This window comes from Syngnathoides biaculeatus, chromosome 15 (genome assembly GCF_019802595.1).
Source record: "Syngnathoides biaculeatus isolate LvHL_M chromosome 15, ASM1980259v1, whole genome shotgun sequence".
In the NCBI taxonomy this organism is placed as follows: domain Eukaryota; kingdom Metazoa; phylum Chordata; class Actinopteri; order Syngnathiformes; family Syngnathidae; genus Syngnathoides; species Syngnathoides biaculeatus.
Genome location: NC_084654.1, coordinates 25,722,083 through 25,747,500, shown reverse-complemented (window position 1 = coordinate 25,747,500; position 25,418 = coordinate 25,722,083). Strand labels below are relative to the sequence as shown.

The 25,418-nt window shown below is 58.4% G+C and overlaps 3 protein-coding genes across 16 annotated transcripts in view; all 3 read left to right on the top strand.

The window, feature by feature from the left end:
- The window catches only part of atp2c1 (ATPase secretory pathway Ca2+ transporting 1), a 12,998-nt gene extending 5,479 nt beyond the window's left edge, over window positions 1-7,519 (top strand). For 3 of the 5 annotated variants that reach the window (XM_061843625.1, XM_061843626.1, XM_061843627.1), the window contains exons 5-26: window positions 1-30; window positions 101-162; window positions 1,075-1,183; window positions 1,255-1,410; window positions 1,476-1,544; window positions 1,609-1,684; window positions 1,756-1,822; window positions 2,451-2,575; window positions 2,646-2,743; window positions 3,704-3,799; window positions 3,868-3,957; window positions 4,047-4,151; window positions 4,341-4,497; window positions 4,572-4,742; window positions 4,849-4,946; window positions 5,033-5,304; window positions 5,688-5,756; window positions 5,976-6,092; window positions 6,611-6,758; window positions 6,839-6,934; window positions 7,006-7,147; window positions 7,242-7,519. The exon at window positions 1-30 is cut by the window's left edge and continues 6 nt beyond it. In XM_061843625.1, the coding sequence (XP_061699609.1) occupies window positions 1-30; window positions 101-162; window positions 1,075-1,183; window positions 1,255-1,410; window positions 1,476-1,544; window positions 1,609-1,684; window positions 1,756-1,822; window positions 2,451-2,575; window positions 2,646-2,743; window positions 3,704-3,799; window positions 3,868-3,957; window positions 4,047-4,151; window positions 4,341-4,497; window positions 4,572-4,742; window positions 4,849-4,946; window positions 5,033-5,304; window positions 5,688-5,756; window positions 5,976-6,092; window positions 6,611-6,758; window positions 6,839-6,934; window positions 7,006-7,147; window positions 7,242-7,366 (2,478 nt within the window). In that variant the 3' untranslated portion in view covers window positions 7,367-7,519. The remainder of the gene's footprint in view (window positions 31-100; window positions 163-1,074; window positions 1,184-1,254; window positions 1,411-1,475; window positions 1,545-1,608; window positions 1,685-1,755; window positions 1,823-2,450; window positions 2,576-2,645; window positions 2,744-3,703; window positions 3,800-3,867; window positions 3,958-4,046; window positions 4,152-4,340; window positions 4,498-4,571; window positions 4,743-4,848; window positions 4,947-5,032; window positions 5,305-5,687; window positions 5,757-5,975; window positions 6,093-6,610; window positions 6,759-6,838; window positions 6,935-7,005; window positions 7,148-7,241) is intronic. The other 2 variants (XM_061843628.1, XM_061843629.1) reach the window with 2 other exon arrangements.
- Window positions 7,520-8,267: 748 nt separating this feature from the next.
- aldh5a1 (aldehyde dehydrogenase 5 family, member A1 (succinate-semialdehyde dehydrogenase)) lies at window positions 8,268-13,905 on the top strand. 9 transcript variants are annotated; one of them, XM_061843666.1, is made up of 11 exons: window positions 8,268-8,530; window positions 9,045-9,410; window positions 10,065-10,148; window positions 10,258-10,428; window positions 10,509-10,625; window positions 10,699-10,864; window positions 10,933-11,076; window positions 11,144-11,302; window positions 11,911-12,074; window positions 12,218-12,276; window positions 13,246-13,905. In XM_061843666.1, the coding sequence occupies exons 2-11, from the start codon at window positions 9,138-9,140 to the stop codon at window positions 13,448-13,450; spliced, it is 1,542 nt and encodes a 513-aa protein (XP_061699650.1). In that variant the 5' UTR covers window positions 8,268-8,530; window positions 9,045-9,137; the 3' UTR covers window positions 13,451-13,905. The 9 variants fall into 9 exon arrangements, with proteins under 9 accessions (XP_061699650.1, XP_061699645.1, XP_061699647.1 ...); XM_061843661.1 differs by lacking the exon at window positions 8,268-8,530 and having other exon boundaries at window positions 8,889-9,410; XM_061843663.1 differs by lacking the exon at window positions 8,268-8,530 and having other exon boundaries at window positions 8,892-9,410; window positions 10,699-10,842.
- Window positions 13,906-14,795: 890 nt separating this feature from the next.
- LOC133513166 (CREB-regulated transcription coactivator 2-like) lies at window positions 14,796-25,164 on the top strand. Of its 2 annotated transcripts, XM_061843644.1 has the most exons (15): window positions 14,797-15,387; window positions 16,211-16,312; window positions 16,377-16,505; window positions 17,231-17,292; window positions 18,878-18,946; window positions 19,383-19,492; window positions 19,558-19,643; window positions 19,749-19,798; window positions 20,968-21,218; window positions 21,304-21,725; window positions 21,809-22,021; window positions 22,444-22,614; window positions 22,716-22,787; window positions 22,914-23,097; window positions 23,429-25,164. In XM_061843644.1, the coding sequence occupies exons 1-15, from the start codon at window positions 14,920-14,922 to the stop codon at window positions 23,617-23,619; spliced, it is 2,580 nt and encodes an 859-aa protein (XP_061699628.1). In that variant the 5' UTR covers window positions 14,797-14,919; the 3' UTR covers window positions 23,620-25,164. The 2 variants fall into 2 exon arrangements, with proteins under 2 accessions (XP_061699629.1, XP_061699628.1); XM_061843645.1 differs by lacking the exon at window positions 18,878-18,946 and having other exon boundaries at window positions 14,796-15,387.
- The last annotated feature ends 254 nt before the right edge of the window (window positions 25,165-25,418 follow it).

The window sequence follows — 25,418 nt, the reverse complement described above, 5'->3', positions numbered from 1 at the left end:
GTCATCGTCGTCACCGTCGCCTTCGTTCAGGTGAGCCCGAAGATGTCAAGCGCGTGCGCGCTGGGAAATTTGACCGCCGGTCTTGGTTCATCTCGGACAGGAGTATCGCTCGGAGAAGTCTCTGGAAGAGCTGGGAAAACTGGTCCCGCCGCAATGTCACTGGTATGCCGCGTGCCACTTTCCCGTGCTCCGTGCTGTCACTTTGCCAAATGTGGAGTAAAATTCTTTTTCGTTTGGGTCTCTCAGTGGTGATGAGGAGGGGGGGGAAAAAAAAAAAAAAAAAAAAACAAGAAAACATTTAATTGGGTGCCTCCCAGTAACTCCTCGACTCGACAAAGTTCCGAAGCGACGTTCTGCGTTTGCTATGTCAAGGCGGGGAGTTGCGGGGAAAACTGACTTGAACCGAAGGAAGTTTTATTTTGAAAGGCAAAAGAGGTCAGACAACAATGTGCGCAGCCTGGGGCAACATTCTGAGAATTTGGAAAGTGGCCTTGGCGTGAGGGAACGCGGACACTTTTGGAAGTTGCACACTTGCGCACAATCAGACACGACGTCCGCAACCCAACGTGGCCGAGAATTGTGCCGCGAGGCCTTGAGGCCGGAACGCAGGACCATTACTCAGACGCCAAAACCGTTCATTCAGAAGCCGTCTCCTGGGTAGAATGCATTTTCGATGACAATGAAGCCGCGTTTGTCTTGGGGGATCCTTTGCTGTAGTCCCCGCCCACGCTCGCTACAAAGAGTTAGCCAGCCGCAAGCGGCCGTGAATGCGTTGAAACTGATTCCAAGTAACGTTTACTGTCAAACGTGCTACGTTGACATGGCAAAAAGTCCAACCAGCAAAGAGCTACTCTACCCGCTTGAAGATGAGATTAAATGCGGCTCGTTATTGATGGGCTCGAGGAACTGAACCCCAGACGGAGCGCGATACCCGCGGCTAATGTTGGGGCCGTAAACGGTTTTGTTACTTGAAAGCGACACGGAAAGAACTGAAGGTGAGCGAGGCTGTCGAATTTGGGACGCGGCCGGCGGACGGACGGAGGCCTCGCGACCGATTCCCGACGTTTGTTTCAGCATCCGCCGAGGGCAGCTGCAGCGCGTGCTGGCCAGAGAACTGGTCCCGGGGGACACGGTCTGCCTGACGGTGGGAGAGCGGGTCCCGGCGGATCTCCGCCTCTTCGAGGTGAGCGCGCCCCAGCGTCGCCGCTTTCGCCGCCGGCCACCGGCCGCCACTGACCCTCCTTGGCGCGGCAGGCCAGCGACCTCTCCGTGGACGAGTCCAGTCTGACGGGCGAGAATGCGCCCTGCGCCAAGTCCACCGCGCCCCAGCCGGCCGTCGGCAACGGCGACATCGCATCCCGCGCCAACGTGGCCTTCATGGGCACGCTGGTGCGCTGCGGCAAAGCCAAGGTGAGCGAATGTCACCCCGTGAGGGGGAAACGAAATTGCTGACGGAAGCTCGTGGGCGTCGTCAGGGCGTCGTCATCGGAACCGGCGAGAACTCTGAGTTCGGGGAGGTCTTCAAGATGATGCAAGCGGAGGAGGTACGTCCGGCGTCTCTCGGCCCCGCCCGGGCACCGTCACCCGCTTCCTGTCTGTGCGCGGCAGGCCCCCAAGACGCCGCTGCAGAAGAGCATGGACCTGCTGGGCAAGCAGCTCTCGCTCTACTCCTTCGGCATCATCGGTCAGTGGCTCGCCGGAAGTCGCGCGTGCGCTCGGCGCGGCGCTCAACCCGCCCGTCTGTGCTTCCCGCAGGGGTCATCATGCTGGTGGGTTGGCTGCAGGGCAAGAGGGTCATGGACATGTTCACCATCGGCGTCAGGTACCCGTCGAGCCCGCTCGCAACACCGTTGGGCTTTTTCACGGTAGGAGAGGCGCGCGCGGCTCACGTGGCAGCTCTAGCGTAGCGTAACGAGGGAAGAAGAAAATCCTGAAATCGTGCATGATCTCGTCAAATGGGAGAAGAAAGACTTGGCGTCCGTGGAACGTGACGCGCTCGGCTTCTTTTCATTCACGGTCGGGGAGCACACGTCACGTTCTGTGCCGGCGGCGTTCCCCCACACGTGCGGCCTTGTGGTCGCACGTGTGGGCTCAGGTTCGTAAATGGGGACCGATCGTCTCTCGACGCTCATCGGACCTCCGAGCGGTTTTTTTTTCGGAAAATCTCACGATTGGTGTCGCCGAGGTGCAAAATTGGCAGAGAAACGGGACCTCGGGCTCGCGGCCTTTGCTGCGTGTGCGCGGATTACCGAGCGTCTTCGGTACGGAACGCTCGGCAGAACGGTGCCGACGCCCGGCACTGGGAAAATGAAAGTGTTGGAGCCGCTGCGTTGGCGAGCACACGTTTGGATGTCACACGAGTTCACGCGCTCTCACGGGATCGGCGCCGGGCCGGGCCAGGCCAGGCCAGGCTAGGCTAGGCTAGGCTAACTGTGCGGTATCGTTCCCAGTCTGGCGGTGGCGGCCATTCCCGAAGGTCTCCCCATCGTGGTGACGGTGACGCTGGCCCTGGGCGTCATGCGGATGGTGAAGAAGAGAGCCATCGTCAAGAAGCTCCCCATCGTGGAGACCCTAAGTACGCCCCCCCCCCGCCGTCCACAGCAGCAAAGACGTCGCGCGTGTGACCTTGCGTGTGCCCCCGCCAGGCTGCTGCAACGTCATCTGCTCGGACAAGACGGGCACGCTGACCAAGAACGAGATGACCGTCACGCAGATGTTCGCGTCGGACGGACTCCACGCCGAGGTCAGCGCCGCCCGTCCTTCCTCTCGTGCCTCCTCCTCCTCCTCTTGTCGTCGTTCTCCTTCTAGTTGTTCTTTCTTTGTCGCGGTCCTCAACTGGCGCTTCCTTTTTCCAGGTTGCACGCCAGTTTGTCTTGTTCGTCTACGTTCTCGTCTCCGACTTGATTAGCGCGTAGGAGACCTCGATTAGCTGAAGGTTGATGAAATATTCCGGCAATACGGAACGAGAAGCATCCGAGCGAAAGTGGGCTGCGCGGCCGTTGTCGTCTGAGCTTCTCTTTTTATACCTCGTCAGTCGGGCCGCATCCGTTTCCTTCTCTTATTTTGCAAAGAGGCTTTCGTCTGACTTTGTCAAACAGGAAGTCGCGTCCCGACGGTCAAGTAAGAGGAAAGCAACTTGACAATTTGGACTCGGGTCAAAAGTCAAAAGTCATTCTCCAAAAAGTTACTTGCACAACAGTCAAAAGTACACTGGGAAAAGAAAAACAATTACCCAAATGCTGGGTAAATAGTAGTAGCTTCATAGTTTTTTTTTTTTTTTTGCAGAGCATGAACGTCACAAAAAGTGGGAATGCGCAAATTTGTGTGTGTGTGTGTGTGTGTGTGAGGGACATTCACGTTTGGCCAGACAAAGTTTTTTTGTTGGTGTGCTGCGGTGCCGGTCGAGATAAAAAAAAAAAAAAAAAAAGTGCTCGGGAAGTCCAACGGAGGGCGAGGTCCTTTGACGGGTGAACTCCACTCAGCGTCACGAGCGCTTCAATCGGTTCGGAACAAACGATACGGAAGTCGGAACGCACGCTTGACGGAGCGAGGAGAATTTGAGGTGGCGTTTCTTCTCACCGTAGATACTCGAGTAAAAGTAATCGCTGCGCCGTTTTTACAATTGATCCAAAACGCGACTCGAGTCCGAGCCGCGTGTGTCACGCGTGTCAGATCTGGTCCTGATGTTTGCGATGTCCTCCAGGTGACGGGCGTGGGCTACAACGGCGCCGGAGAGGTTTTAGTGGACGGGGAAATCGCGCACGGCTTTTCTCACCCTTCCCTCGGCAAGATCGCGGAGGTCAGTCCGTCACTAAATGGCCGGAGGGAGAGACGATTGAGCGCCAACTCCGGCGTGCGTGTCTGCAGGTGGGCTGCGTGTGTAACGACTCGGTCATCCGGAACGGGACCCTGCTGGGCCGGCCCACCGAGGGGGCGCTGGTGGCCCTCGCCATGAAGGTAGCGAGACGCGCGGGGCTCACTTCTTTCATGTCCCGCCCGAGCCAGCGCGCGATTGGCCTCCTTCCTCCTTCTCTCCGGCCTCTCAGATGGGCCTGGAGGGCGTCCGGCAGGAGTTTGTGCGTGTGGAGGAGCATCCCTTCACGTCCGACAAAAAGTGGATGGCGGTGCGCTGCGTTCACCGCACGCAGAAGGTGCGTGACGCCGCAGCGGTTCTCAAAACGTAGAAGCTGAGGATTCAGTTTTCCAAAGCGCGTCGACTACAGTCACGTCCGGGTTGGCCGATGAACTTTTGCTCCTTTTTCTTGCAACGTTGAAGCTTTTATTTTTCCGGCCAAGGCGACGCAGGACCGACCGATTGTCGTTTGTGTCGCGCGTGTCAGGATAAGGCGGGCGTGTTGTTCGTGAAGGGCGCCTACGAGCGGGTGATCCGCTTCTGCGACTCGTACGACGGCCGAGGCGGCGCCTGTCCTCTGGACCAGCAGCGCTTGGAGCTCTACCGCCAGCAGATCACCTACATGGGCACCGCCGGTCTCCGAGGTCCGCGCGCCAGCTTCCGCGGGGTGGGGGGTTTCGCGGCCTCGCCTGACCCCGCCGCGTCTCCCTCCCCTCAGTGTTGGCGTTTGCTTCCGGGCACGAGATGGGAACTCTGACCTTCCTGGGCCTGGTGGGCATCATCGACCCGCCCAGGTCGGGGGTCAAAGAGGCGGTGGCCACGCTCATCGGCTCGGGCGTCGCCATCAAGATGATCACCGGCGACTCTCAGGAGACCGCCGCCTCCATAGGTCAGACGTTCTCAGGAAGGAGGACTGGAACTTCTTCTTCTTTCTTTCTCACGCGTGCAAGGTTGGCTAACGTGACTCGGACTGAACTCGTTCTGTGCGTGCGCAGCCGGCCGTCTGGGCCTGTGGTCCAAAGGAGGCGAGTGCTTGTCGGGCGAGGAAGTCGACCGTCTGGACCTGCAGCAGCTGTCGCGGATCGTCCCCCGAGTAAGACGCGCCGGCGTGTAACTTGTTCGGAAGACCGAAGGTAGGGGGGGGGGGCGCTGCTGAGCACCTCTCGCGCGTGTGCGCAGGTCTCCGTGTTCTACCGAGCCAGCCCCAGACACAAGCTCAAGATTGTCAAGGTGAGCACAAAACCTTCGAGACGCGCAGACCGTCCTTTTGCCTTTGGCGCGCAGTCTCTGCAGAACACCGGCGCCGTGGTGGCCATGACGGGCGACGGCGTGAACGACGCGGTGGCCCTGAAGGCGGCCGACATCGGCGTGGCCATGGGCCGGGCCGGAACCGACGTCTGCAAGGAGGCCGCCGACATGATCCTGGTGGACGACGACTTCAACACCATCATGTGAGCGACGGCGGAAGGTCGTCCGGGGGCGACGCGAGCGAGGCTCGTCTCCTTTTCCAAATCTGATTCCGATCATTTTTCATTGTTCCGTTGGGAAAAGTCGGTTTGGGAGGCCGCTCGGACCAACGTCGTCACTTGAGATTGGAGTCAAGCCACGCCACGCAAAAAGACGCATTGACGGACTGAACCTGTCGGGTCACCAAAATTCTTTCATTTGGAGACGTTTGTGGTCTTGGCAAAAGTTGCAGGAATCGCGTTGAAGTGGTAGCGAGAATTCTTCCTGAGTGGAAACACAGATTGCTTCCGAGTGAATCTGGTCCACTGCTTTTGCGCCGCGGGATGCGTGACGGGGACGCTCACGTGTCCTTTTTGGCCTGTTGCAGGTCGGCCATCGAGGAGGGAAAAGGAATCTACAACAACATCAAGAACTTTGTGCGCTTCCAACTCAGCACGTGAGTCCAGTCGCCGAACGTCGGGCAAAAACCATTCGTCATTTGGAAACAACTGTACAATTAAAAAAAATTTTGACAATTGTGTAAAACAATTGGAATTATGATAAAAATTAAAAAAAAAAAAAAAAGTCGTCATTGCAAGAGGGAAGGAGGGGTCGCGATATCCGCTCGCCAGAAGAGTGATCCGTGGCGCCGTATGATTCTTCACGCCCCCTACAGGAGCATCGCGGCGCTGACCCTCATCTCCTTGGCGACGCTGATGAACTTCCCCAACCCGCTGAACGCCATGCAGATCCTTTGGATCAACATCATCATGGACGGGCCGCCCGCGCAGAGGTAGCACAAAGCAGAAAGCCGACCTCATCCCTCCTGGCCACGCTAAGTCTCGGGCTCTGGATCTTAACGTGGAGCCGACAGTTGTCGCTCAGACACTTTTAATGATCGAGACCAGAGAGAGAAATCTTTCATTGCTGCGGAATTTTTCCACAAATGGTTTGGACGAGTGCGATTGGCTCCTCAAACCTCAGCCAGCCTCCTCCTCTGTCTTTGTGTCTTGGTCCCGAAACCACCACGGCAGGATTACGCGCAACAAATTGATAGACAACTCGTGACAATTGTCAAAGTTACTGTAACCCAAAAAAAAAAAAAAAAAACCCCGTGTCGGACTCGCGGCGCGGGGGCCCACATCTGGCCCGCCGGCTGATTTTTCTTGCGTGTCGACTTCCGCCTTTCTTGTTACGATTTTGAGTAAGAATCGGGAGAATCCCGGCCCAAGGTGGAAAAGTCCAGCCGGGCTCCGAAGCCGAAGCCTGACCGGAAAGCTTCCCTTTGCCTCTCGTCCAAACGTGAACCAGTTTGGGCGTGGAGCCGGTGGACCGCGCGGTGATCCTGAAGCCCCCCCGCAACGTTTCCGACAGCATCATCACCCGCGGCCTCATCGGCAAGGTTCTGCTGTCGGCCTTGGTCATCGTCTGCGGGACGCTCTTCGTCTTCTGGAGAGAGGTGGCGGCGCCGTCGGGCCTCGGGCGGGCTCCCGTTCGGCCGGTCCCGGCGGCGCTGACGCGGCCGTTGCTGTTTTTCAGCTCCAGGACAACGTGATCACCCCTCGCGACACCACCGTGACCTTCACCTGCTTCGTCTTCTTCGACATGTTCAACGCGCTCAGCTCGCGCTCGCAGGTGAGCTCGCCCGCCTTCTCCGCCAACGGCGACGGCCAATGACGACGACGACGACGCACGGGTGCGCGCAGACACGCATGGTGCACGAGATGGGCCTGTGCAGCAACCGCACCTTCTGCCTGGCCGTGCTGGCGTCCATCATGGGCCAGCTGCTGGTGGTCTACTTCCCGCCGCTGCAGAGCGTCTTCCAGACCGAGAGCCTGAGCCTGTCCGGTGAGGCGGGGGGTGGGGGGGTGTTTTGGGCGCCATTAGAATGTCCCACAGCTCACGGGATGCGCAAGTGACTTCCTGCGGTGTTTTGGCGCAGACCTGCTGTCGCTGGTGGCGTTGACCTCGTCCGTGTGCGTCGTGTCGGAGGCCGTCAAGAAAGCGGAGAGGTGGCGAAGCGCGGCGCGGAGAGCGCCCTCCCCCGACTCCTTCCATCAGGTATGACGCAAAACGGGGCGACGGAAGGACGAAGCCCCTCGTTCTCACGCCCCCTCCCCCACCGGCGGCGGCCTCCGCCACTTCCTCCTCCTCCTCCTCCTCCTCCTCCTCCTCCCGCCGCCGCCGCCGCGTCACGGACGATTACGGAACGACAACCGCTCCGGCCTCGGTTCCGCTCGGACTCCGGCCGGGATCACGTCGCCGTCGAAGCTGCCCGACGCCGACGGAATGATCGGCGCGAAGCTTCCGGGCGGAGAGTCGACGATCGGTCCCCTCGAAAGTCCGAGTGAGGGAACGACCGACGGCGATTTGTGCCGGCCTGGCGCGCCCGTTGGGGTCCACCGCCGAAGAGGTGAAAGGTCACGGAAGTGATCTTGCTCAAAGTCTCCAAACGCAGAATGATGGACGGCGCGAAAACGAAGCCGCGGAGTCGTCGGCGGGACGCAAATTCTTGTTCTTGTTTTAAAAGGACTTTTTACGGGCTTTGAATTCACCCTTTAAGTGCCCGCTCGACCGATCCGTACGAGAAGAACCAAATCGACGCTTTTAAGGAACACCGAGGCCAGATTGACTTGGGGGCGTTTTTTTTTTTTTTTTTTTTTTAAGAGGAATAATTTATTTTGTTATTGTCACTCAAATAAAGTTACATAAATGACACGAAGAACCAAGTGGTGGCGATGGTGGTACTTGTTTGGGATTTCTGCAAGTTCCGCGCTCGGAACAAAGTCGGGTCCGTCCGTCCGTCCGTCCGTGATTTGGTTCATATTCAACTTTTCAAGTTACACATTTTGTTGATGCTGCCAACGGGATCAATAATATGCCCTTTTTTTTTTTTTTTTAATTATTTTTTGAATTCTTAAAGTGGCAACTTCCTTCCTTTGGAGCCGGAAATGAAATTAAAGGACGCTTTAGTCCATTTTGACGTCATCCTGCCCAATCTTGATTTGATGATGTTGCGCTAATTGTTCGAACCTCCTCGGGCAGCCGCTGCGTTCGGCGCTCCCGAATTTTTGGCTAGTGGAATGATAATGTAATGTGCGTCCGTCACTATAGCGACAGTCTGAAGGTCGCAGCCGCGGCCTTTTGCCTTTTAAAACGGTCGAAATGTGGCGAGGGCGAGCGTCCGAGCAAAAGCGCTGAAGCGGGAGCGGTCCGGATCCGGCAGGGAAGGTAGGCCGGGCCCGTCTGCCGGACGGCGTTGCGTGAATGAACGCGATTATGTTGACGCGCTGCAACAATTTTATAAATTGACATGCGAAGGTCAGCTGGGAATTGGGGAAATGTTCCAAATTGGAACGTGGACGGGAGTCGACTGCACGAGTCCCACTTCGGGGCCTTTTTCTTGACATATTTCAACTTTGATTTGTGAGTCAAAGTTTGGGTTGCAAAATAAAGACAGAAAGTGACAACTTGTAACTTGCGTGGGCCACTTTTAAATCAATGTATGATTAGTGAGAGAATTTTTTTTTTTCTCGCTTTAGTTTCCAACCTGGAAATTTCCAGAAATTTAAAGGGGGGGGGTGGGGCGGGGGCTGCAGTTCGATGATCTTTACGGTCGCAACCCGCCTGCACATTTTGGACCGCTCGCTTGTTTTATTGGCTAATTATTGTGTGAGTGTGCGCGAAGCGAACAATCCAATTCGGGTCACGTTGAAAAGACGCGCTTGTGCGCATGTGCGACCAGCGAGCGCGCCCACGTGACCACGAAGACCAGTTCCAGCCGACCGCGAGCAGCCCGACGGAGCGCGCGTCGCCTTCCCGCAAAGGTTCGACGACGATGACGACCGCGACCGCGACGACGTTGCTGCTTCGGCGCATTCGGGTCTCGCACCCGCGGCGCGGCTTCAGCCTGGACGCGAGCGCGCCGCTGGTGCGCACGCGCGGCTACGTGGGCGGCCGCTGGGTGCGCGCGCCGGGCGACTTCCAGGTCGCGGACCCGGCCACCGGGATCGAGATCGCGCGGGTCTCCGACTGCGGGCCGGAAGAGGCCAAGCGGGCCGTGGACGCCGCCCACGAGGCTTTCCATCAATGGAAGGACGTCACGGCCAAGGTGAGTGGATGACGATGACGATGACGATGACGAAGGCCTCGCAAACGTCTCTGACATGGCCTCGACGAGCTGAACTCCATTTCCCAGAATGCCTGGCGCCAACTCAACCGGCCGAAAGCTCACGTGATTGATGTTGAAGTCACGCTTATCCCCAAAAATGACAGTCAGGACTGGTTTCCGACGAGACGAGACTCTCTCCGTGGGAGGTCCTGGTCTTAGAGACCGAGGAGGGGGGACCTCGACGGGGGGCATTCGGAGGTCCAAGCTGTTCTCGAGAGTTTGGTGGTGGATTGGGGAGAAGAGAGAGAATTCCTATCGACGAACAAGTTGGTGTGGGGGGTGGGGGGGGGGTTATGATGTAGCTGTTTGGGAATCGAGCGCCGGTGCGTCGATTGGGATTTGGCTAAGGGGGGGGGGGGGGAGCGAAATGTATCTCAAAAAGTGGCGTCGTCAGTGGTCCCGGCCCACTCCTGTGGAGTCCCCGGACGCGTTCAATAGCTCCCCATTTTTTGCAAGACTTGAGCTCGTGTCCTCAGCCAAGGTGAGGGAACCCCTTGCCCCCCCCCCAGTGCACGGCGCGATGTTTTCCACGCAGACGCCGACGCGGTCCGCGCGGTACTCGGACAGTCCGCTTACTGTGATCGGTCGCCGTAGGAGCGCGGCGCCCTGCTGAGGAAGTGGGCCGACCTGATGAGCGAGCACAGGGAGGACCTCGCCAAGATCGTCACTTTCGAAAGCGTGAGTGAGCCCCGTCGTCGCGTTAGCGCCGCGCTAGCACGGTGCGGCCGTCACGCAAGCGCCACGTGAGCTGCCGTGTCCGGTAAGCGTGCGACGCGTGCTCGTTCAGGGCAAACCCATGAAGGAGTCGACGGCCGAGATCGCCTACGCGGCCTCCTTCCTGGAGTGGTTTTCCGAGGAGGCGCGTCGGGTGTACGGCGACGTGGTGCCGTCGCCCTTCAAGGACCGGAGGATCCTCCTCCTCAAGCAGCCGGTGGGCGTGGCCTCCGTCATCACGCCGGTGAGTGACCGACGGGAGAGCTCGGCTCGTCCCGGGCTTGGCTCGCGATGTCCACGCGGGATTGTGCCTTGGTGCCGCAGTGGAACTTCCCCAGCGCGATGATCACCAGGAAGGTGGGCGCCGCGCTGGCCGCAGGATGCACCGCCGTGGTCAAACCGGCCGAGGACACGCCCCTTTCGGCGCTGGCCCTGGCAGAGGTCGGGCCCGCCCGGCAAACTCCGAGGGTCGGTGTCGGTTCTCACGTCGCTATCTGGTGTCACGTCTCGTTAGCTGTCGTCCCGGGCGGGCGTCCCCGCCGGCGTCTTCAACGTGGTCCCCAGTTCCAGGGAGCAGACCCCCGCGGTGGGGCGCGTCCTGTGCACCGACCCCCTGGTGGCCAAGGTCTCCTTCACGGGGTCCACCGCCACCGGGAAGGCAAGAGCGCGACACGGACCCGGTGGGGAGGGGAGGAGGGGAGGGGCGCGGGTCTCTCCGTGCTAACGTGAGGCGGCGCCGCCTCGTCAGGTTTTGCTGAAAATGGCCGCCGACACCGTCAAAAAAGTCTCCATGGAGCTGGGAGGCCACGCCCCCTTCATTGTGTTCGACAGCGCCGACGTGGACAAGGCGGTGCAAGGAGCCATGGCCTCCAAGTTCAGGAACTCGGGACAGGTGAGCGTCACGCCCGACCCGCCCTTCTGGCGGACCGCCGGACACAAAAGTTGTCTCTGCTTTCCAGACGTGCGTGTGCTCCAACCGCTTTCTGGTGCAGAGCGGCATCTACGACGGCTTCGTGGCCAAGTTGGGCGCCGCCATGGACCGAGAGCTGAGAGTGGGCCACGGCGGCGAGCCCGACACCACGCAGGGGCCGCTCATCAACAGCAGGGCGGCGGACAAGGTCGGTCACTCAGTTGAGTCAGTCGGTCGGGCTGCCCTTTTGTGGAAAAACTGTTGCCAACCTATTTTGCACCCGTCATTTTTGTCTTGTATCGGAGGGATTTCGCTGGACGACTCCTGTAGAGTGAACGTCGTTGGCTATCTCCAATCCATAACGGGCGCTTCCGGTTTTCGGGCCAGATGGGAGGACAGAATCAGCTGCCGCTGCTGCGCTTTGTAACCCTAACAAAAAACGTCATCGTCCCCCCCCCCCTTTGGCACGTGGCCAACGCTATCGGCAGGAACTCGCCGGCCGAGACTGGGTTCTTCCGTGTCAGTTGCCCTTTTTGCATTCCCGGTCTTGGTCGCAAGTGGACAAAAAGTGGACCTGCGCCTCCAATGTTCTGTATTCTACGGTTGAGTTTACCACACCAGCGCACGGTTCCAACTTCATCCCCGCAGTCCCAGATGACGCCAGCACCTGGTCCCGGCGCCGATGGCGTCGCAATACTGTCCCGCGAAACTGGGTCACCACTGCGGCCGTGGTCTGGATGTGAATGACTGCCATAAAGCGGCTCTTGTTCTTGTCCTTGTTTTTCTTTTCGCCCTGGCTTGCCCTCCACCCGCCAGGTGGTCCACCAGATGGAGGACGCCCTTTCTCGGGGGGCCCGACTCCTGCGGGGCGGAAAACGTCTTCACGGCTCCTTTGTGGCGCCCACGCTGCTGGCGGACGTCAGCGCCGACATGCTGTGCATGCGAGAGGAAACCTTCGGGCCCCTGGTCCCCGTCGTCCGGTGAGCAGAACCTCGGCGGGGCGTCAGAGATTGCCCCCGAGGCCCCCCTCCCGGTGGGACGTGCCAGAACGCGGATGCCCGATTTCGCGAGATCTGAAGAATCCGCAAACGCGCTGTGGTGTGCTCTCTTATCCCCCCCGCAGGTTCGACACGGAGCGGGAGGCGCTCGCCGTCGCCAACGCGTCCCGAGTGGGCCTGGCAGGTGGGCACCCGAAACTTGCTCGAGACGGGTATTTGCTCGCTTCTGGTCAACTGTCGGTCCACTTGGGTGATTTCCCCACCGGTGTGGTGCCGGAAATGATCCAATTTTCTCTTTGTTGAGCGAATATTATTTATTGACAACAAATAATGAATCTTTGTTCCTCTACGGGAGGAGGGGCGGGGCTTGACCGCTTGTGAACATTTCATGCAAAGAGGGAAGAAAAAAGCGTGGGGTGCAAGAAATAAATATTTGTGATTTCAACGAGAGAAAAAGACTCTTGAAGCTGGACTCGAAAAGACGCAGCTTTCGGGCCGACAATCGGCAATTTCTTCCATTTGTGTGCGGCTTAGCGTCTTTGCTTTGGACTCGGTGCTCCGGTTTTTGACCCCCTGGCTTTATATTCCATTAGCATTTAAAAAAAAAACAAAAAAAAACTGTTGAATGATTGGTAAACCCGTAATAAAAGTTGAAACCGTATTCTAAAGCTGACTGGGAGCCGGTCAGAACCGCATTCCGAATGAGCTGCAGCCGAGTGACGGGGTTTAAAGTTCTGAAGAAGTTGACCCGACCCGAGGGGGAGCGTTTCTCTTTCAGTCTCGTCTTAGTATCTGGTCCAGTCTTTCACTAGCTCGAGTCCAGTCCTCATTGGGACGAGTAGGCTCAGTTACACCACCAGTCCAGCCCACTTCCCGCTGCTCCGGTACTTTTCAAATTCCATTTTGCTCAGTCCTCGTCCAGCCACGTTATTTTGCTTTCCGAGCTCAGTTGGAGACCGGCCCTAATCAAGTGCTTGTCTCCTCAAATTGACTTGTCTGTTTTGGATCAGCTCTGTTTGGTCCAGCGCAGGCCAGTTCTTTTCAAGTCTTTTCCAGTCCAGTTTTCCATTTAGTCTCGTCCATCCCAGACTCCCACTGGCTTGAGTGCACTTCCCGACCGGTCCCGGTTGCCGAACCGTTTGTGTCGCCGCAGGTTACTTCTACTCGTCGGACGTGTCTCAGATCTGGCGAGTGGCCGAGGCTTTGGAGGTGGGTCTGGTTGGGGTCAACGAGGGCCTCCTCTCCACCCCCGAGGCCACCTTCGGGGGCGTCAAGGAGTCCGGCCTGGGTCGGGAGGGCTCCAAGTACGGCGTGGACGAGTACCTTCACGTCAAGTACGTCTGCGTGGGCGGTCTTGAGCTCACGGGCGCTGACTGACGGCACCTCCGAGTAGCCTGCCGCGATTGGACGAGGGGGCCCCAACCCCAATTAGCTCGCGTTCCGAGTACCTTTGGGTAATTTTGCCCTGTAGCGTGCTAGCTAGTTAGCGGAACAGCGTTTGAATTGACTGTGGGAATGTTGCTCATTAATCGATGACAAAATATTGCCAATCTCCGATTGGAAGATGTGAAATGCGGCTGCCGGCCAATCGGGAGGGATTAACTTCTCTTTCGCGTCAACAAGAATCAAATGCGATCTAGATGTTTGTTTATATTCGTGTAGGTGTGCCGTACTAATCACGTCATGTTTGCGAAGGTCTTCATCATCTTGATGATAATCACGTCCGTGACATTTGATCCACTGTCAATCTTTGTCATTTGCCAAATAACTTTTTGTATTCTTGCAAGAGAGATGAATAAAATGAAACAAATGACACGCTGCTGCCTCTGAGACCGTCTTGAAGTTGATACGCCAGCCAATATCCGCAACTGCAGCCGTGGGAAACGAGCCAACGCAGCTCTGTCGGCTCCGTGATGATTTCAGAGGGGGCTGCGGCTTGAAAGCGCCTCCGGATCTTTGACCGGGCCTCGCGGCCGAGTCGTCGGCGGGTCGCTTTGACGTCACGGCGTTCTGTGCTCGCTATAAAATGATTCCGCACGTTTTGCAGTCGCAGGTGTTTTTGCCACGCCGCTCGTGTTTGACGGGCCTCCTTGCGCTTGAAGTCGGCGACCTCTCGTTTCCCGACGGAGTGGCCAAAAACTGCCGGCCATCGCGCTGATCTTTCATCTAGTGTTCCTCTGCCTCTTGGGGGGGGGGGGGGGGGGGGCACTGGGACCCCGGCCAGGCAAAAGAGCGACCGGACACCCGTCGTCTTGTTTTATGTCGTGGAGTGGTTTGAACCAGTCGACGAACGTGGAAGGTCACGGCCTAAAAATGCCGCAATTTGGAGTCGCAGATAAATATTCCCGAAAATGTCCTCAATGAGCCCAACGGTCGGAAGTTGCTATCTTAGGAACTACGGAGGGCCGAGTTCTGGAAAATCTCGGAAACATGTCAATCCAGCGGTGGACGGTAGTTCGGAATGAGCGGAATATTTGGCAATTGAGATTCGGAAAAGATGAAAATTGGAATGGTTTCAATTGATGGACGCACGCGGAAGTTAGCGGACTAAGTCTGAATTCAAACGTTGTTGTTGTTGTTGTGTCGTTTGTCGTTGAAAGAGCTTTGTTTTCGGCTGCAGTCGCAGAGCGCGACCGGGAGGTGGCGCGCTGCCGCTCGGTCCCAGCAAAAGCCGAGATAGTCGATGCGGACAGATGACTCACTCCGACGTCAAACCCGGTTCCGTCTTTGTTGCGCGCGAGCGAGCGTGCGGGTGGGCCGCTCGTTGCTTTGTAGTCCGCGCGGTTGCCGTGGCAACCGCACAACACAACCACCTCCGGGGGCCCGGATGAATAATGTGGTCGAGATCGTCCGACGTCATGAAGCAACGGAGCGGATCGTTGCGCTTGACCATATCCGGACGGGACGGCAGGGCAGGGCCTTCGAGCGGAAGCGTTCAAAGTCATCCGGGCGTTCGGTCGTCGCCATGTCGCACCCGAGGTCGCTTTTAATCACTCCGAGCTCCTTGGGCTTATTTTCAACGCGCGCGAGCGCGAGCGCGAGCGCGGCGTCCGAACGTCGCTGCGGAGTGAGCGCTCTCGGCGCGCAGGCGATCTCGGGCACGCGTCACCCTGCTGCCGTCGCGGGCGAGCACAACATGTCTGCGGGCTCAGGCGGCCCAGCGCCGGGACCCGGCGGCTCCCCCGGAGGCTCCAACCCCCGCAAGTTCAGCGAGAAGATCGCCTTGCACACGCAGCGGCAGGCCGAGGAGACGGCCGCCTTCCACGAGGTCATGATGGACATCACGTCGACGCGGGTGAGCCGAGCCGAGCCGAGGCGGCCGAGCGCAGCGCAGGCCTCGCCAGGGGGGGGGTGCCGGCGTTGAACGGCCTCGCGCCCCCGAGACCCGACGGCGGGCCGACTCGACGGCCGCCGGTCGACGGCGTGCGGACGCCGGCGAGGCGGCGGGCGGCCCGTCGACCGCTTCCCGGCGTCGTTAGCCCACTTAGCATGTTAGCTCGTGGGGCTAGTCGCCTTGTTTACTATCTGGGCTGACGAGCGAACGCACGCCGGAAGTCCCTCCGCCGCGGGTTCTGGCTGGCGGACGACACCGAGCCGTCCGCTGGGAAATCCGCGCGGCTCTCGCGGAAAGCCTCCGTCGTCTCGACGGGCTCCCTTTGGCCCGGCGGGGAGGCGACTGGCGGGCGCGGGGAGCTTCCAACCGTCCCAACTGCTCCGGACCCCGTCGTTCAACCGGCTTCTTTGCTAATCAAAGCTGAGATTGAGCAGTGAAGCCGGCGCACGTCCGGAACCGGGTTTGTCGGCCGTCAATCAAAGAGCGCCCGTGACGTCACGACCTCTGACCTTACCCGCTTACTTGCTCTTAACTGTTTCCAAGGCCGGTGGTCGGCGAGCTCCCATCTTTCCTTCCGCCTTTTCCTCGGTAAGCCAACTGGCGTTTCCGCACTCCCTGTTTGCGGACCTTCACGATGCAACGATGTGAAGTCCTGAGTTTTGGGGGTGACGATGATTACTGTTGCCGCCATCAGCGCGTTCCCCTGGATCTCGACGCCATGCCATCGTCGTCGGTCTCGGCGTGTGAGCGGCGGCGCTAACGGCTTTGTCCATTTTGTCTCCAGCTGCAGGCGCAGAAGCTCCGGCTGGCCCGCGCTCAGGGTCCGTACTACGGCGGCTCGCTGCCCAACGTCAACCAGATCGGCCGTGGACCTCAGGACCCGCAGGTGACGCCCGCCCCCGGCCGGAGCGGTCGGAAGCGTCCGGTTGACCGCGTCCCTTTGCGCGCAGGGCTCGTCGGGCTCCTTCCCGCCGTCGCCGCTGGAGTCGGCCCGATCCACGCGCCATCACGGCCTGGTGGAACGCGTGCACAGGGAACGCCGCTTCCTGTCGCCCGTCAGGCCCTACCGCAACCGCCAAGTATCCTTTGGGAGAGCGCTTCTATCCGGAAATCGCAGGTGTCGGGGGGTCCGACGGCTTCCTGTGCTAGCCGGTCCTCGTTTTGGAGTTGTCCGCGTCCTCGGATTTTGGTTTCCGTCGCAGATTTTCTCCCGTTTCCGTCGTCCTCGGTGAAAGCCGACTGATCCAAACAGGACAATTGCAAACATCTGCTTTGACGACGACGGCGACTAGAAAACAATGAGCAGCGTTCTTTCAGATTTTTCTGCCAAACCAGGAACTGATTCATCAGTCATTTGAGCAAAAAAAACAAGAGTCTCTTCAACCATAAAAAGGTTCTTTGCAGCTGCCGCGTAATCGATGGAGTTGCGCCTGCGGCCCCCTTTCCTAAAATGGCCGCCCGCCGTCGGTTCCCGAGGATTTCGCCTGAAGTTGTGTCACTTTTGGGTGCCGACGATTCCAAAGAATGTCATGTCGCCGCGAAGTTGAACGCAAGATCAATTGCGATCCAGTGATTGACTAAATTGCGAGAAGGGGTGAAAGCGTTTGCGGAAACTGAATTCGTCTTCGGGCTGAGCAAGTACGGCCTCAAAATCCAAAAGTAGTCGAAATGCGCTTCGGTGGGAGAAAAGGCAAATGTCCAATCTTGGACCTGTCAACTCCAATTAAGGAACGGGTCGAATCCACGCACGGACCGGCCCTCGTTCCTCCAAAAACTGGTGCTTCCTCAACAGCGGCCTCCTCAGGTGGACGCCTCTCCCTATAGCTCCGCCTACTTGTCCCCGCCCCCGGACCCCAGCTGGAGAAGGTACAGTCTATGAGCCCGCCCCCCCCCCTTCTGCGTCCCCACCGAGACTCTGTCTGCGGCCGTCTCGCTGCTCCTCGGAGCCTTTGGCCGCGTTGGGAAACTTTGCCGGCGGATTTTGGATTCAGAAAAGGCTTTTGCGCTGATTCGGGAGAATCCCTCCGTCCTCGTTTCAGGCCAGGGCTGACACGTTCAATTGAATATTGCCCGATCGCTTCAATCGGATTTTTGTATGGTGGACTTACGGGTACATCTCCCGAAATTCCAATGTGGTGACGAAGTTAGCCAATCTGTGTTGTGTTTTTTTTTTTTTTTTGTCAGAAAGGCAAACCGATACTTTCCGCTTCGAGTCAAATCCATCAAGCCGTCTTCTCCTTTTGAAGATTGCGGCTTGCGGATCATGAAAATTCGGTCTCTGAAAATGAAAAGACCAGCGAGGAGCAGTGCAAAAGATGCTTTCGGCGCAACTGCGGATGAGGCCGCGCTCGGGCAGCCGCCTTCGGGCCGTCGACGACAGAGAGACGAAGAGATTTTCGACGGGTTTGGCGTTTGGGGACACCCCCGGGCTACTGAAACGGGGACTCTCCGGGCAGCTTGGCGGCGGACGCGGACGTTCCGGAAGCGGTCCTGACGGGCTGAACCTCAAGCCCCGTGGAGGATGGTGTTGTTTGTGGATTTCCGAATGAAAGGCAAAATGGACTCTGATCTGAAAGAGGACTCGACGCCGGGAATGCTACGCTTGGTCGGTGCGAGTTCTCTCTTGGCGCGCCCGGTCCGGTCCTTGCGTTGGGTTAGCGCAGCCCAAATTCTTGAGCGGATCTGGCTGCCGCGCGGCACTTTTTGCTAGCCTGCTTCGTATGCTGCTCGTCTTCCTTGGCACGGGCCTGCTCCGGTCTTCCTCCCCCGTCGTTTTGTCGCCTCCCGGCCCAGGCCTCATTAGCTGACGTGGAGCTGTTGAGTTTCTTCCCGTGTTGAACTTTTCTCCATATTCTCACTTTTGTGAGACCCAAAACTTTGGGCCTGTTTGAAACTGTTGGAAGATTTCAATCGAGGTGCGTCCGCTCGATATCAAATCGGAGTTTGCCTTTCTGCGAATGGATGAGCTCAAATATTGAGCCTTTTTTGCGATGTACCCGTAGGTCGTCCTCGCCCTTTAATGACGCCAGGAGGATTTTCCCAAAGCGGACTAGATTCTCTCGAGGGGGCGGACACGTTCCAGCGAGACTCTGAAAGCGCTGCCGAGCGACTCCATCGAGGCGGCCGCGATTCCCAACACGGCCTCGGTGACGTTGCGATCGCGCGAAGCGGCCGACGCTTGAGAGCGCTAACCCGCCGGCGAGCCACTTCCTCTTTCCCCGTCTTTGCCCCGCCCCGCCCCGCCTCCTCCTCTTCCTCGGGGGAGTCCGCCTGCGTTCTTCCCGCCGCTTTTCTAACCGCAAGGAACGCGACGACCTCGGGATGTTATTGGGAGGCTTCCGCCATCTTGTCATCCCGCCTGCGCTTTTCCTCGCTGCTTCTTCCTCTCGCTCCTCCTGCTCGTCGGCGGAGGCGAATAACGTACCGTTTTGTTCTTGTCGATGGTGAAAAGGAATTGGTCCGGAATCTTCCCGGGGGACAAAAGCCACTTGTTACGTCTCCCAACTACTGCGCTCAACAGGTGAATCCTCCTCCTCCTCCTCCTCCTCCTCTTTTCACTCTTCCCTGCTCTTCCTGTCTTTTCGTCGCTCTTGGCTCTCTTTTCTTTTCTTCTCCTCTTTCTCTCGTTGCTGCTTTTCCTCCGACTCCCGTCTTCCCGATCTTTGCCCGTTTCCTCCTTCCGCCTTTTCTGTCCATTCTGCTTCTCCACCATTCCCGCGCCTCCTCTTCTGCGCGTTCTTTTCTTTCCTTTAGCCACGCCCCCTCCGGCGTGCGAGTTCATCTTTTGTGATTGGCCGGCCGCGGGAGCTCGGTTTGTGTGAACCAATCACAGCGCTTGCCTCGCCGACGGCCTTTTTCACTTGGTGGCGAGGAGGCCCGACGGAGGCCTGTGATTGGTCGAGCGCGTCGATCGGCCCGCTGACAGCCCGCGTGTGTGCGCGCGTGCCCACCGACAGGACCAACTCCGACTCGGCCCTCCACACCAGCGCGATGAACCCGCCGGCGTCGGGCGACCCGTTCGCCGGGGGAGGCCACGCCCTCAGGCCGCACGGCGGAAGACGCAACGGTGAGCCGCAAAGTAAGCCCCGCCCGCTCGGCGGCGTCGCCGTGACCGCCCTGTCTGCCCTCCAGTCTTCCCGTACCCGGTCCCGCCCATCGAGGAAAACGTTTTGGACGACGCCAAGCTCCTGCCCAACAAAGCTTGGGACGCCAAGAAGGTGGAAGGCCGAAGGCCGCGCGAACACGCATTCCGCGTTACTGGTTAATTACATTTGATTGAATTTCTTTTTGTTTGTTTGCTTTTGTTGTTTTTCTGTATTCAGTTTCCTGTGATGACCTCCAGACCAAAGTCATGTGAAGTTCCTGGCATCAAGTACGCGACACCCCCCACCCCCCCCCCCCACCCCCACACACACACACTTTGCACTCGCACTTGTCGCAGCATCACATCTGAACGCTTATCCAAGAAGGTTTACCGACGGAAGTCGGCAAAAAAAAGTATGAAGGCAACTGCTGGCTGCCTTCATCCTGGAAGCGTCGTGCAAGTTGTCGCGCTTGAAAAGATGGAGAGCGAGGCCTCTGGTTAGGAAAAGCCCCGCCGTCATTTTGGCCATCGGCGGTCTGGAATCGTCGCTCCGTCTCTCGCCATCAAGACAATCGCACCTTTGGCGTCCGCGTCCTTTGACGGGTCTTTGGTCTCGGCCGTTGCGGAGTTCAGAGCGTGACTCGTCGGCGGGGCTTTTTTCCTGAAGCAAAATGATTGGAAACGCTTTGCTTTGCGGTTCATTTCCGACAAAATGTTTGGGAGGTTTTCATTGGCCGGCGGCGTTTGGAGGCACGCTGAGCCGATGACAGCTCGACCCGTTTGATTGATTAGATCGCTTTGGCGCCATACTCGCCGTGTAAGAGGCGTCGTTGAGGAGATAAAGATTGCGTCGGGGGGGGGGATATTATTTGGCCAAGTCCGCAGATGACAAACAAACAACTCTTGCCAGTCATGCTCTTTGAATGTTGCTATGGCTCGCCTTGTCCACCAGATGTCGCCGCACAATCGTTGCTTGCGGACGGGTGTCCTTCATACTGATGAGTGGGTGCAGCTCACGAGTAGAGGACAAAGGTCGAAGGTCTGTGATGAGAGCCAGAATTCTGGGTTCTTTGTCGGTGACCAAATTCTTATTTTCCACCGTCGTCTACTCCTCATTTGTAGTCTCTCCTAACACGTGAGGCGTACCTCGGAAGAACAACGCCGAGCTCTCGTCTTTTTAAGTGGGAGAAGTTTTTTTTTTTTTTTTTTTTGTGTAAGCTCGACTGCATCGTTGCAAATAATAATTGACTTTTTCTTGGCCCAACCACATTCAAATGTGAATAGCGTAAGAAACGGATGCGGAACAAAGTGCAAGGTGCAAAGTCGTATTTAGCGGTCCCGATGGACCCGAGGAGGGAGGCGGACCGGGCCGCGTCTAGGGTCAGGGTCAGGGTCACCCGAGACGGCTTTGTTTCATCGACGAGCTGAAGCGCCCGTGTTTGTGTGCGTGCGTGAAGCGTGTTCGTGTCGCCCGAGCAACCGTCCGGCCCCGCCCACGGCGTCCCGTCGGCTCTCAACATCAGCGGTTCCCTCCCGGACCTGTCCAGCCTTCACTTCCCGTCGCCTCTGCCCACGCCGCTGGACCACGACGAGCCGGCCTACCCCGGCGGCAGCGCGGGCAACCTGGCGTCCACGCTCACCCAGCTGGGCATCAACGCCGGCGACGTCGAGGGAGGCGACGGCGTCTTCCGCCACCACCAGCAGCCCGGTGAGCGAACGTCGACTGCCGTTCTAAAACTTGTCGGCGTCAGTTGAAAGCGCTGCCTGACGCCGGCCGTCTTTTCCTCCCTCAGGTACGCCGGGCTCACTGGGGACCGGACTGGCCAACCCGTCTCTGCAGTCGTCGCTGAGCAACCCCAACATCCTGGCGTCGCTCAGCGGCCGTTCGTTCAGTGGCTCCCTAAGCTCCGCCTCCTTGCACTCTTCGCTCAGCAACCCGTCGCTGGGCTCCTCCCCGTCCCTGCCCTCCTCCCTCAGCAGCCAATCGCTGCACTCGTCCCTCAGCAGCTCCTCCCTCCAGTCGGCCCCCGGCGGCGCCAACCCCGCCTACGGTTGCGGCGGCGGCTCCTCCTACGCGCCCGCCCTCAGCACGTCGCCGCGGAGGCGGGCGCAACCCTCGCCGCTCGTCCTGACGGGCGCGGGGGGCGACGCCCGACGGCAACACGCCAAGCAGTTCTCGCCCACCCTCTCGCCCACGCTGTCCTCCATCACGCAGGTATGTCGCGCACACGCAGCGCCGTCGACGTGACCGCCGAGGTGAGCGCCCCTCCTCCCCCCCCCCCCTTTCCCCTCCCTCAGGGCGTCCGCCTGGACACGAGTAGGTTGCCCGCGGACCAGCGCTTGCCGCCGTACCCGCTGGGCCCGCTGGGCCAGCTGGGCCAGCAGCACCAGGGCGCCGTTCAGCCCGCCCACCAGCAGCAGGTCGCCCACCTGAGTCAGCATCAGGCGCAGATGGTCCGCCTCCAGCAGACGGCACCGCAGAACCTGCTCAACGCTCAGCACTTTGGAACGGTACCGGAACCGGGGCCGAAACGGGTGCTGTCGGGGCCGGCCGACGGCTCCAAATGTCTTCTGTCGGTGGGGGTGGGGGGGGGGGGGGGGGGAGCGTTCCCGCGTTGCAAAAAGCTCGCCGGCTCAATCTTGAAGTACTGGACGATGATGCTGACGCTCATCAGAAAATCCGCGCAAGATGTTTTAGCAGTTGCCGTTGATGCGCTTTTTTGGTCAGAGACGTCTGTACGCAGTCGCCAGAAGCTCGCTAACGCGGCCGCCAAAGTCTCTGAGCTCCAGTCGTCGTTTTTATATCCGTGACGTTCAACAATTTCTTCAAGTGACAAATGGAAAGACTTGGTTCAGTTTTACACGATGGGGAAAGACAATCGATTCGGATATCAATCCAACAACTTTTTTTCACTTGTCTTTTGGGCGCGCAGCAGCGCGCGTGCAGCTCGCAGGTCAGCTCGCCGCTGGCGAAGAGCGGCGGCGTGACCTTGGAGCCGTTCCTCCACGGCTCTTTGACCTCCCAGTGTCAGCTGATGCAGGAGGCGGAGCAACAGAGGAGCGGGAACCTCCCCCAACTGCACTTGACCTCCGACCCGTACAACGTGAGCGAGCCCTCGACCGTCCCGCTTGGTGATCGCGTGCGTCGCTGTGGTAACGAGATTTTTTTGTTTTATTATTATTATTTTTTTTTTTTCTCTCCCAGGATGCCTTGCTCAACTCCCTGCTGGACGACTCGTACATAAACATGCAGCTCGGCGGCCGGCCCGGCCAGCAGGTTCGCGTCATCTGATCGGCATCTACCATTTCAAATTTTTGCATCACGCGACCGGGCCGTAAAAAAATGCACGAGCGACCCGTCGCTGGCGACGCGCGTCACGTGACCCACACGTCGTCCCGTCAGTTCCAGGGCGACGGCCCGAGTGACGCCGTGAGCCGCGGCGTGCTGGGCGGCGGCCACGTTGACACGCAGGCGGCGCAGCAGTCGTTGGACCGGGCCGCGCTCAACAACCAGAACCACAAGCAGAACCAGAACCACAACTGCGGCAGCGACGCTCGCCAGAATGTCCCCAACATCATCCTCACCGGTGGGTTGACAAGCTTTCAAGATGATTGGCCGGGTTCATCTTCAAGTTAGGGGGGGGGGGGGGTTTGATCCATTTCCTCAGCCGCTCATCCTCACCAGGGAGCGCCGGAGCCAATCCCAGCTGGCGGGGTACGCCCTGAACTGGTCGCCGGCCAATCGCAGGGCACGTGGAGACGAACCGCAGTCGCTCTCACAATCACACCTGGGGGGGGCAATTTAGAGGGTCCAGTTGCATGTTTTTGGGATGTCTGTCCGTCGTGATGAAAATGACATTTCCAGAACCATCCTGGTCCTCTGTCAACGACGGAACCCAGTTTTTTGTGTGTCCTCAGGCGACTCGCCGCCGGGTTTGTCCAAAGAGATCACCAGCGCCCTGTCGCACGTGCCGGGTTTCGAGATGGACCCGTTCTGCTTGGATGACCCGCTGAGGATGGACGCGCTGGCGCTGGACATGCTGGAAGGAGACCTGATGCTGGCCGACCCCGCCGTGGAGGACTCCTTCCGCTCGGACAGACTCAAGTGAGCCCCGCCCGACGCGGGCCGGCGCACGCGCCGCGCGGGCCGCGGTGCCCGGAGCGACATTCGCCGTGACGGTCGCGAAGGGGCGGAACCGGGGAATGTCCGTCCGTCGGTGCGCGAGGAAGGAAGGAAGGGAAGGAAGGAGGGAGGGAGGGAGGGAAGGAAGGTTATTGGGGATTTTGGAATTCTTTCAAATTGGGAAGTTGCCTTTGGAATTGGTTGGGAATTGAGGCTCGTTGAAAAAATGTCTCCCGCCCGGCCCCGTTTTTGCAGTTAGCGAGCCCAAACCCAAGCTACGATTTTCTGTTTCCTTTGATGGAGATCATTCAAGACTTTGCTAAGTCGTATGCGGAAATCTGCAAAGTCGGTGGCGCTCGGGCCTTCACTTCCGTTGAAGTCAACGTTTGCCAGTCGTTGTCGTGTCCGCCGCCGCCGCCGCCGTTCTTTATTTGTTGGAAAGAAAAGTTGCTTTCTAGCTTGTTCAGTTTTTTTTTTTACTAACCAACTTGACGGGTCCGCGTTTCCCCCGTCACGGCCGCGCTGGCGAGCCTCCGCCCCTTCTCGCCCCACCGCCACAGCAATTTGCTCCCAAAGCGCTCGGCCCCCAACCGCCGGAATCCTCCCCGGCAAATTTTTGCAGAAGAATTTGCGCCGTTGACTGGGCGCGTGGCTCCGGTGGAACGTGGTTGGCTTTTTGGCTTTTTTTTTCCCCGAGTCTCTTTTTCGGCCTTCGCCGTCTTTCTGGCTCGCAAGTGCCGGGGCGCCGCCCTCGTTTCTTGGAAAGCGACGCCACGGGGGTTTGTCGGTCACTTCGGCCGAGACGCCTCTGGCGGGCGGCGCGTTAAGAGGTGAGCTTCGAGCTGCCGATTTGACAGGAAGTCAGCCGTGAAGGGTTCTCGGTGACAGGAAGTCCCCCGACCCGTGAAAAGTCCCGACGACGGAGTCGCTTTTGATGAGCCGATATTGCCCCCGCGTTCGTTGTCACTTCCTGTTGTTCCCGCGCGGCGTGTTTGGCCGGGTTTTTGCTTCCTTTTTTCCTTCTTCTTCTTCTCATTGGTTGGAGCGCTCGCTGATGGCCTTGATGGCGACTTCCTCTTTCTTTCTTTTTTTTCATTTTTTTCACCCGCTTCCGCATTTGAGCCGGAGTAATTCCGAAAGGTCAAATTCAAGCCGTTGGCTTTATGCAATCGATCGCGCGGTCACAATGCAGTTGCACATGCTGCCAGTGGGGGAGCTGTAGAGGGATCAGCTCAAGGCCATATTTTCAATGTTTTCAAACTCCCCCACCGCGAGCTAATGGCCATATTTCTATTTTGTCACGTTTTTACAAAGGTTTGCTCCGATGTTCTTAATTAACGCTGTTGGGCTCGTGCTTTTAGGCTGTGTGCGTGTGCGCGCACGTGTGTTGTAATAATTGTAATAATTTGTAATAAGCAGGGACGTCTTTGTACATATGAATGTTTGCGAAGCAGCTAACAGAGATTTATAAACTGTTACTTCATTCTTTATTTTTTTTTTTTTTTCAGAAAATAAACCTTATGTGAACTCATCCAGTTTCCTTATTGAGGAGGAAGAATCGGTACCGAGCGTTACTTGAAAATAAACGCAACGGTGGGGGGTGGGGGGGGGGGGGGTTGCGCGATCCGGCTCAGTTTGGGTCACCGTGACAAGGTGGTAAGTTCTGACGAGATATAGGCGGACTCGCCTCCACGCGCCGCACGGGCTCGGGTACCGGTCCTCTCCAGAGGGGTCGGACTCGTTCCCCCCCTCCTCCCCCATCTCAGTGCCTGTCCATTGGGGTTC

Excerpts from the sequence above, each read along its gene's own strand:
- aldh5a1 (XM_061843659.1), top strand. The coding sequence starts at position 9,541 with ATGTTGAAGTCACGCTTATCCCCAAAAATGACAGTCAGGACTGGTTTC. Across the intron at positions 10,626-10,698 it reads CGGCGCTGGCCCTGGCAGAG|CTGTCGTCCCGGGCGGGCGT; the intron begins GTCGGGCCCGCC and ends ACGTCTCGTTAG. Across the intron at positions 12,277-13,245 it reads GTCCCGAGTGGGCCTGGCAG|GTTACTTCTACTCGTCGGAC; the intron begins GTGGGCACCCGA and ends GTGTCGCCGCAG.
- LOC133513166 (XM_061843644.1), top strand. The coding sequence starts at position 14,920 with ATGAATAATGTGGTCGAGATCGTCCGACGTCATGAAGCAACGGAGCGG. Across the intron at positions 19,799-20,967 it reads TGTGAAGTTCCTGGCATCAA|CGTGTTCGTGTCGCCCGAGC; the intron begins GTACGCGACACC and ends GCGTGCGTGAAG. Across the intron at positions 21,219-21,303 it reads CCGCCACCACCAGCAGCCCG|GTACGCCGGGCTCACTGGGG; the intron begins GTGAGCGAACGT and ends TTCCTCCCTCAG.